We start from the raw sequence: 10,935 nt of genomic DNA, 5'->3' as shown, positions 1-10,935 counted from the left end.
TAATGCTTATCTGACAATGGCCGAATTACATATTTTTTCTGGTTCCCCTACACTAGATGCGAATCACATGACTTTTCCCCTAGAGATTCAAAGCATCTGCTTTTGCTGTTGTGTTTATATTTATGCTCATGGCAAACTGCACTCACCACACAAGCACACCAGTTTCCTCTTGGGGGGGTTTGTGCTTCAGTGCGAGGTTGGAGCTATATTATATGGAGTTGTGAAATAAAACCCATTTTCTAAACAGTTGTTTTCTTTAGCCGTATGCTCAGTACTTCGCAAATATCAAATAGTGTAGTAGTGATAGACATGAATCGATTGTATGTATGACATTAACTATGCGAGCAGCTGCTACTGTAACTAGAGTGGAAGATCATTTTTCAAGGCCAGAACTATCCTATAATTAAGCTAATGTTTTATTGTGTTGTTTATTTTTTAATGAGGGAAGGTTTGGGTGGTAATGTTTGAGTCAATAAAATCAGACTCTGCCCTGGATAGTTCATTGGCTTGTTATTTAATCCGCAAAGCATGAGTTGCAACACGACAATTACGTGATTTTGAAAGATCTTCCGCAGCTAAATGCATTTATTATCACAAAATATCACATTGCTAGATACAACACATTTGCATGATTCTTCCATTTTGTGACTTCTCAGAGGGTCACTACTTGCTCATGGCTGCTCATACTTGTCTGCCTGTGCGTGTGTCCACTAATCTCATTTTAGCTTTTCAGGCCAGCCGAGGGGAGAATTTGAGTAGCAGCTGACCACAGTGATGTGAACACCACTGACTCGCCCATGTGATGCTGCGTGCACACGTACACATTCACACCCATACTGTAGCCTCTCTTATGCACCTATATACTCATTTCCACATGGGCATTAACCATCAATGGTTCCTTAATGTTGATTGCATGTGTGTGCATCTGGATGAATAAGAGCGAGTGACCTGTGCCTGCCAGTAGCAGCTGTCGCTCATGCTTTGAAAGGACAGAGTATCATTTTTCTGCATATTAAAATCAGCTCTTGTATCTTGCATGATGTAGCATGTACACATGTCCAATGAAAACTATGTATGTTCACATCATGACAGGTTGGACCATTAAATGTAATGTTAAGTTCTCCCAAATGCACTGACAAATTTACACATCTCAAAAGGAATAATGAAAGCGGTGTTTTTCTTTTTTTAATTGCTTGTTAATAACACATCTCAATTAGTGTCCATCAAACATGTCCACAATCATTGTACATCGATGCACTTTTCTTGCAATGGAGAACAGATACTTGGGACTCTATATTTTACATTGTTTGTGCGTTCGGGCGTAAAAAAACGGCCTCTCTTGATTTTTGTGCCGGTGCAAGTCTCGTTTAGTGTGTTTGAGGATTTGGCAGACCACGCTGCGGTCTCCAAGTGCCCACTTCACAGCGATGATCTGTGATCACTTACATCATCTGCAAGTGGAGATCTTCTTGCAGTAAACTATTCACACACTAAAAAATGCTGGTTGGCTGGATGGATGTTTTCCTAACCCACTTGCTGAGTAGCTGTGGAATTTGAGCATATTGGGATGCTTTTATCCAAGGTTGGGTTAATTATTTTGACCCAACAGATTGGGTTGAAGACTGGCTTTGGGCGGGCTGAAGAGCTGAAGCTGGTTGCCATTCTTGTGTACGGAAACACTTGAGACTTTGGACACAGGAATTAGTGTTTAAATCCCAGTTAATGTGGATGGCTCACCCTTGGAAAAATGGGTGGTCGTGTCAGAAAGGGCATCTGGTGTGAAAACTGTGCCAAATATGTCAGGTGAGTGTCTTGCAGTGCTGATCCCTGACTGGAAGAAGTTGTTTCTATACTTAAATATTGCTGGCGTTGCGTCGAAAACTTGTAATTCCAAAATCAACCATTAACATTGCCTCTCCAAAAATAGCAAGACATTTTCATCACTTCGGATTGGCAAATAATTTGTCAAAATAAAATCTACACGTGTGGACTGACCAGTATAGAATTTTGAAAAAATATGGAATTTACCTAATTGTGACTTATGAGGTTCCAGCCCAATGCCAATAAACATACATTATTTCTGTTACTAAATAAGTCTTGCAGTCGAGTGTTTTGCTCTTTTTTTCTTCTATGGTTTAAATAAGCAGTCATATTCCGTGCCAGCCTTCATTTTAAAAAGCCTTGAACATGTATCATACTGTATCTAATAACATTGCTAATATACATTTGAACAGATCATGTTGGAATGTGGTAGCACAGAGTGGTATAAATTCAAATTACAATGTCATTTCTGATGTGATCTTGCCAAGAGGATAATAGTTATGGTTATTATGCATATTAGAGGGAATATTTTATTTTCAAAATGGTGATCTTAAAGACGGCTATTAAACCAACTATGATTTCCTGGCTCTATTAAAAATGACCTCATTGTTATGCCTCTCTCACAGCTTCATTTAAGATACTCATGCCACTGGGTAAATCCCAGCTCACCCATCCCGCTACTGCAATTTTCCCAGCAACTTGATAAACCTGTGCAGAACAAAATGATCATCATTCATAATCATAATTTGCATATGAATAGATTTGAATGTCCTTTTTTTTTTACATAACAAATTCACATTTCCTTTTTTTTTAAAGATACTTTTAACACAAACCTACCAAATAAAACTCATTAGTCTAATAAAGCCTATTTATTTGAAATGCATCCTCAGGTGTATAATAAAGTTTTTTTTTTTTAAACGTTTTGGGGATGTCTGCATTCAGTTTCATTCCAAAAACATGAAAAATACATAGAAATAGACATAAGTGTTTTTTACATAGCAGTATATTTATCGTGTAGGCCTATAGATAACTTGATTATTATGCAATTCCAACAATATACTTTATGTATTTTAAATAGTGACAAAAGTAGTCTTTAACACTAAACATTCTGTCCAGATTAATTCAAAGCAATCAATTATCCTTGACTTTTGCAATGCCAAAGTGCAATGACAATTGGCCGTCTTAAAATCCCAGAAAGGGTTCTTCTGGCTGACACTTGTGTAAACTGCATGTACAACTTTTTGCGCTGTTGACCCTAACTGAATGTATGGTGTAGTGGTTAGCGCATTTGCTGTGTAAGCAGCAGGTCTACGGTTCACGGTGTCTTTTTTTCCTTTCTTTTCTTTCTTTCTTCACTCTTCTCCCCTCCTTCACTACGATTTATTGCGGCAAGGAGCTGTTTTGTTTCATAATTCATAATTGAGCATCCATCCAATTTCCACATGTAAAGAAGGCGCGGTTGTACAACAACGGCTGGCTGGTCTTGCATGGCCACACAAGCGCTCCTTGGCAGACGTACTGGTTTTCTGAGTCTGGGGACTGTTTCCTGAGTCCCCAGAACCCCACCAATAAAACAAAACTGCACTTTTCAGAGTGGCCTTTTATTGTGGGTAGTCTGTGCACTAATCATGGTCTCTTATCAGCATTTTGATATGGCTCGCACACACACACGCACACACACACACGCAAACACTCTCATATGACCTTTTCAAATCAATGTCTTTTTTTTGACAGCTGAACATCATCAAAAATTGTCATGGCAAGATCCTGTACAAGACCACATTTATTTGAGCATATTCTCTCACAATTTATTTGCTTAGCTGCAGCATTTGCTTACCGTCAACTAGTTTCATGCTCCAAGCACAGTCTGTCAGCTCAGCTCAATAGGTACAAAGAGGCATTTTCTTTTCTTTTCTTTTTTCTTGTCATACACAAGGTTAAATTATTAAGGTCACGTTATGAGGGGGAAGAGGGAGGTTATGTCTGACTTTGTATCCGGGGCTTGTGAACTTTTTGACCCTGATAACAGGGATATATAAGAAAAGTCCAGGGCTACAGCAACAAAAGAAAGTCTGGTATCAACCAGTGTGTGTGTGTGTGTGTGTGTGTGTATTACGCTTCACAGCATTGCTGATTTTTTAAAGACATGCACATATGTGCCGTATTTTTCCAATATGTACCACTTTACTGTGTGTAGGATAAAGGATAACAACAGAAAAGCAACGGCCCATGAACAATGTCATCGCCTGCCTGTATACAAGACAGGAGGAGTCACAGCATGGTAGCACACATGGGCTAGCAAGGCGTTGGCTGGCTGAGAAAAAGTGAATTAGGAGATGAAATGCAAAAAAAATAAATAAATAGATAAGCCTGTTCTCAATTAAGAGCTCAAAAACTGAGTACATTTGGTGGAAGTAGCTAAAGCAATAATAACATAATCCAAGCATTACAAAATAGCTTCAGTGCTCTAAAAAGAGTCAGTCATTTCATAGGTAGAGTCAAATGGAAAACCAAAAGTGAGCACTGAAGTAAAGGATGAATCCCTTGAGAGGTTTGCAGCAAGAAATCGGTGGACGATAGAAAAACAGAAGGAAGAGAGCACTTGCATCCAGCCCTGACGCTGAGGAGGATCAAAAGGTTTGTGCTCTGCATCTCAATGGACATTGGGCCTCCAATACTGATGAGCATTCATTCACATGGCTTGCTTTGTGAGGAAAACTATCAGTCACTGCATCTAAATTAATGGGTGCCATCAAACCTAACTATGCACTTGTCCGAGATGTAAATAAAACTTGAAATTCAGATGTTAAACAAAAGTTTTTTTTTTTTATATTATCAGTGTTCAAGAAGATTGTATGAATGATCTTAGTTTTATGGGTTTGATTGTATGATATATGATTATTGTGTTAACACATGCACATCGATTATTACAGTCTGTTAAGAGACATTTTTAATTTTGTTTTTTAATTATAATAAAAATAAACACACACATATTAGATTATGTCATGAGAGGAATTCTGGATTGTTTTACATAATTTGGCAGATATGGGATGTCTATATGCACTGCACTCAATCCTTGACCTTTTCCTCTGTAACGTTGTATCCTTCAACAGCATCCCCATTGCCACTAAAATGATAAAGGGTTTATCTCAAATGACCAAGGTCTATTAGTCTGTAATACATTTTGGATGTGAGGCAATGCTGTCTTGTATAAGGCCTCTAATCGTCTTTTGGGGAAAACAATATTTTTCAAAGGGCCACGCATCAGTTGTATTAGCATAACTACATGAGAGGAAATGGAGTCTACAAAGTATATATTACTCTAGAAACATAGAAACAAGCAATTCATTGGCTATTTATCTGATAAATTGACATTTTACTCAAAGAGACAGTGTGTAGCATTTTTCCTTTTTTTATGTTCATTCATTTTAAGAACCCACTATTAATTTCAAAAATATGCAAAAAAATATATCTTCGATCATGTCAATGTACATAAAAAAAAAAAAAAATATAATCGTAGGTCTATTAATTGCTAATTATATTACATAGGTTGCACCGCACCTTACAGGAGATTGATATGTTTTGCCGCCATCTTTCTGCTACGGATACCCAAAGGAAAATAACTTTGCTAATGTAGTAATTGGTAGTAGGCTTGTAAAGTGTGGTCTCTCAGAGGCACCCTAGTGCACGTGTTTCAAAATGCACACGCATCAAATTTAGGTCGTTGTATTCTATTAGTTCACCACTATACGCAAAAATTCTACACACTGTTACTTTAAGACAAAGGCGACAAAATGTTTGAAGCAGGCTCTTCAAATAGAAAAATCATAAACTTAAATAAACAGTGCTTGTGCTTAATGAGATTCTGCCTTAATTTGAATTAAAGCCTTTATAAATATCAACACCAAACACCATAATCATCTTGAAAAATGTGACTTAATCTCTAAATACGCAGTGAGTAGAGATTGCAGAATTAGCTCTCATTAGTAAGTTTGTTTGTCAGAGACGGTCGTAAATCTTCTCATGCCACATGTAACTTTCATTGGGTTTCACGTCCATTAACCCAGAAACTACAAATTCTTCTTTACCAGCACTGCATGCCAGTAAGTATCTTTATTATTATTATTATTATTATTATTAGATGGATAGAAACACTGAAAAGTTGACTGCAACATTCACTATTTATTGCACAGTTTTGTCATTCCTTGTAAAAGAAACAATAACCCATTCCATTTACCAACACATTTTTTGAAGGGCAACATTTTTACTTGCATACACAAAGTGAATGAAGACAATGTCCTGTTAATGGGAAAACATAAATGACACATTTGTAAACTAGCTTGTTTAATTATTCAGTGTTTTAAGTGTGCTGTTCATAACATTTGGGGATCATCCATAGTCCCTTCGTGCATTCAAATTCTCATTTAGTGCAAATTTGACTCGACATGATGAAAGCAACAACCGACCAACGACATGATAAGGCAACAATTATAAATATATAAAAATAGTCAACAGGGAACTCTCTTTGTTACAAAAAAGGTACAAAGTTTTTGTCTTGCACCAGTGAGATTGACATATTTTTCAGCTCCTCGACTGACCTCACTGCCTTGTATCCGAGTTGCTGGAGAACCTTTTGACACACGGTCTGAGTGTATTCTACCATGTCATAAGAGAGTTTCAAGCGCCAACTCTCCGCATTCGCTGCGGAGTCTCGTACTGTACCGAATTTGTGTTTCGCCGATGGCTCATTGCTGCCGCGAGTGTTCGTGTGTATCCAGTCTTCCACATTTTTATCCATGGGCAGCCCCAGATAGTCATAGATCTCCTTCGTTTTGTGGAGTGGGTTCTTTGCCAAATCTTCATAACGAACCAAAATATATTTCCCTTTCAACCAAAATGGATGGCTGAGACCAGTTGAAACTGAGCTTCGGTAGTCTTCGCAGACAACAGTGAGCTGACTCAAGTCAAGATTATAGGGCTTCCGCCCTGTGGCCCTCCATATACGCCACAGCCGGTATGTATCCCTGAATGTCTCGATCCGGGATGATAGGATACCACGAGGGTCTCTGACAAGTTGGATCACTTTGATATTCAGTCTGGGGTCCTCCAACAAGGCGCGCAAATCCCCAATCTCTGGCACCCGGACAGTCTTGATGGCCACATGCCGTTTCTCCCGACAGGCTTCGGTTGCCAAGGTCATGTTCAGAAGTGTACATTTCTTAACGCAGTCCCCCTCTTCCACATTAACGTCGGCGGGGCCGAAGGCGTCACATACTGGTTGCTGGCACAATGCTCGGCTCGCGCCACGGCGGAAAAGCTTGTCTGTGGTGTGGTTTGTGGGAGTTGGTTTGATGTAGCTCTCAAGGAAATAGAGGTCGCAACCATACAGGCTTCTCAAGAGGTCTCGGCTAGCCCCCAGCATCACACGGCGGTCTGCTGTGTTGTGGCTATGGGACAGGCGGGGGATCAGTGTGTTCTGGACATGATAAAGAGGCTCAAACAGGTAAAATACTTCTTGGTGCTGGTTGAGAAGTTGCCCAACAAAGGAGGAGCCGCTGCGTGTGGTGGCCAAGATCAAAATGTGGGTTTTGCGGGATGCGTTCATGTAAAAGAAAGGGTAATCTTCACAACCTCCTGCTCCTCGTTCAAAGGGAGGTTCGGTCTCCTGATCCCCCAGACCGCAGTTCTGGGGGCTGGGCAATGTGCACAACTGGAAAGGCTTGGAGGTGAGTGTACGGATGGCCGTGTACTGGATGGCGATGGAGGCCAAGGCCAGCACGATCACTGCCTTCCAGGAACATTGCATGGCGGAACCACTTCATTTAGACTCAGGGATCCATGTCAGGTTCTCCCTGCAGACAAACAATTTACAGGGGAGTAAGAAATTAAACTTAGGGATGTTCAATACCGATACCAGTACGAGTATTAAACTCTTGACTAGTTACCGATACCAATATCAAGTACACCCTAAAAAGAGATTGGTCAAATTAACCAAAAAAACGTTACATTTGACCAATCTAGCTGGTCTCAAGAATGGTAGGTGTTTTCAAGCAATATATATTGGTGATTGGGCCAACCAATACAAATTGGTCTTTCTTACCAAGATATTGGTTCATTTATGTTAGAGGCTGACATTTTTGGGGGAATCCCGTGGTTCACGGGATTACCGAAAAAAAGTACCACTGATAGTCATTCATACCCATGTCAATGGGGCGAAATTCATTCTGCAGATTTGACCCATCCCCTGAGGGAGCGGTGAGCAGCAGCAGGGGCTGCGCTTGGGAATCATTTGGTGACCTAATGCATAATGCTGAGTGTCAAGCAGGAAAGCAAATGGAACCTATTCTTATAGTCGTTGGTATGACCCGGCCAGGGATTGAACTCACAACCTCACAGTCTCAGGGTAGACACTACCACTAGCCAACTGAGCTGGTCACGCTATAGTGACACACATTTCCATTTTTAAACACTAGATTATTTACATCATATATAATAACCACTCATAATAATTAATAAATACATTTAGAATACAATAAATTTATATAATATATGATCTAACTAGATTTACTTTCTATTGTAACCAATTTCATTGGTTGTTTGGCTGACCAATAAAATTGGCATGCCCGCAACCACCCGGAATGGTCAATGTCTGAACAATCTATTGGTTTATCAACCAATATGAGCTTAAACAACTAGATTGGCAGCCAATCAATTTTTAGAGTGTACTGATACTGCTAGTATACTTTTGATATTTAGGACTCCCCAGCCCAAAAAATAATGCCAATTTTAACCTACAGCCTCTATCACAATATTGCATTTTTTTGGTTTATTGCATGAAATGAATGACAATTTTTTTAATTCTTCTGATTTGTAGTTCCTGATCGTAAAACTGCCAATTGACCGCCATCGGAAGTACTCATACCTTGAAAAAAGGTCTGATTTCGGCCTGATATATATCACTGATGTCAGGTGGAATACACATACATCAGACCATTTTTGATCTCCTTTTAGACACACCAGCAATGTTATCCAACAGTAGGCATGGCATAGCTCAAGTGATAGAGTGGCCTTCTCACATGCTGAAGGTTGTGGAATTGTTCCTGAATCCTCGAGTGGTTTTTTAAAATTGTATTTTTTTATTTTATTTTTTATTAAATAGGCCTATAATATTTTACGCTTTTCCGAGTGTTCACACTGGGACTGATTATAGTCTTTTCAGAGAAAACTTTACTGTGTGGGTAGTTAAGTATAATTAAAAAAATATATGTATAATTTTATTTTTATTTATTGGAATTTTTTTCAAATGGGCAAATAAAGCAGTAGCACCACTTTTTTTTTTTTAAAGGTGGAGATTAAAAGACTGGCAATCCTCACACTAGACACTTTATTTCACTCCCGTAGCTCAAGTGGAGGTGGAGGACAATGAAGCATTCAGTACAAGACAAAATGTGAAAAGACTTGAAAAATAATAAGATCCTCCTATTGAGGACAAAAATCCTATTTGAATAGTAATGATCCACTCAAAATGGAGAGACTTGTGACTGCTTATATTTGAAAAGTAGTCTTATTTTTTAACACATTATAATATGAAAATAAACTATAAGCTAACACTATTGGTAGGTAGTTGATAAGTATTCTCACTTTCTGCCAACTCCAACATCTATACATTAAGTACCACTGTGGCCTGATTGAAGAGTACAAACCAACCTCATATTACCCATAAAAAACTAGAGTAAAGCTACACAAACAATGTCACGTCAAGGGGAGAGGTTGCTGCAAGTGAAAAGAAAAATAATTTCCAAAACAGTGAATCACAAGCGTGTGCCTTCATGCAGGAAGCTTTGATGATGTACAATAAATAAAGCCTCTCATCATCCCCACATCTGACAGCATTACATGTGTCAGCTCTAACAGAGAATACATTTGGCATCACTTCAAATTCTTTCAGCGCAAGTTAAATATACCCTGCTTTGAAATAATGAAATGAGCTTGCCTTTTCCTTGGATAAATGGCGATAATGGATAGGCTGTGAGCTTACATTACTGAGAGGAATTTACACGGGAGCTGATTTCAAACCCAGGGTGAGATTTCCACCACATCTAGCTCACATAAACTGTAGTGTACGTAGACCGCAGTGAACAGGTTGAGCTTGCTGATGAGCTGATGTGAGATGGTGTCATGCTCAGTAATGCTAGATAAGGCAGCAGTGCTGCACAAACAAATGCATCCCACCCAACCAGCAAGTGCTCAAAAATATTGCGTTGAAATGTGCGTGCATGCAGTCAAACCCTTCACCCAAAACACGAACAACGGTCGTTTTCATCCATTTATCTCACCTTGTTGGTAACAGGAGTGTTCTCATGATGCTCATTGCTCGCTGCTTCCTTTTAGTGCTCACAAATCTTTCCATACGTGCGCTCCCTTCTCGAGTGGAGGGCTGATCCTCTGCCCTGATATTATGTATCGTTCAAAGCATGCCTCGTCAGAACAGTTCGGTCCGGATCATGTAGAGGGAGAAGTGCAGGAAAAGTGGAGCGGCCGTGATGTTATGATCGCGCAGTCAGGGGCTGAGGCAGAGCGTAGAGGCAGCTATAGTCTTCTTTTTAATAATGCGTGTGTGTGAGGTATATACAAGGACTGATTGTCTGGACCACCCAGACCCCTCCTCTTTCCACCTGCCTCTCTCTCTCTCTCTCTCTCTCTCTCTCTCTCTCTCTCTCTCTCTCTCTCTCTCTCTCTCTCTCTGTTCCCCCCGCCATCATCATCACCATCATGCTCTGTCCTCTCCTGCGATATCACAGTACTCCCTCCCTTGCCTCGTTACATCAATCCACCCAATGACATTTAGTCCACATCATCTCATCCGCCTTTTGAAATGTAGCTGTAAATATTTCATTGCTATTGTAAACAACCATCCATGTATTTTTTTTCTTACTACCAGGGAGCTATAGACTAACCCAGCATAGCTGCTGTATAGACCTGGATAAACATGGACACCTTATTCTGTATACTGTATTTAGGCCCTTTTTTCATTTAGTATGAATTATTAATTGTGTGCAGTACTGACAAGTCCAGGGTGTGGTCTGCCTTTCCACCCAAGTCAGCTGGAATGGG

General features: G+C 39.6%; 1 protein-coding gene across 1 annotated transcript; it reads right to left on the bottom strand.

Moving 5' to 3' along the window:
- Positions 1-5,983: 5,983 nt before the first annotated feature.
- On the bottom strand, positions 5,984-10,478 carry chst1 (carbohydrate (keratan sulfate Gal-6) sulfotransferase 1). Its single transcript, XM_077562687.1, has 2 exons — positions 10,158-10,478; positions 5,984-7,673 (listed from the first exon to the last, which is right to left on the bottom strand). Exon 2 carries the CDS (start codon positions 7,625-7,627, stop codon positions 6,350-6,352), a length of 1,278 nt encoding a protein of 425 aa, XP_077418813.1. The 5' UTR covers positions 7,628-7,673; positions 10,158-10,478; the 3' UTR covers positions 5,984-6,349.
- Positions 10,479-10,935: the final 457 nt, after the last annotated feature.

Source organism: Vanacampus margaritifer, chromosome 4 (genome assembly GCF_051991255.1).
Source record: "Vanacampus margaritifer isolate UIUO_Vmar chromosome 4, RoL_Vmar_1.0, whole genome shotgun sequence".
Taxonomy (NCBI): Eukaryota; Metazoa; Chordata; class Actinopteri; order Syngnathiformes; family Syngnathidae; genus Vanacampus; species Vanacampus margaritifer.
The sequence above is the reverse complement of the archived record's forward strand: the minus strand, read 5'-3'. Positions and strand labels throughout refer to the sequence as shown.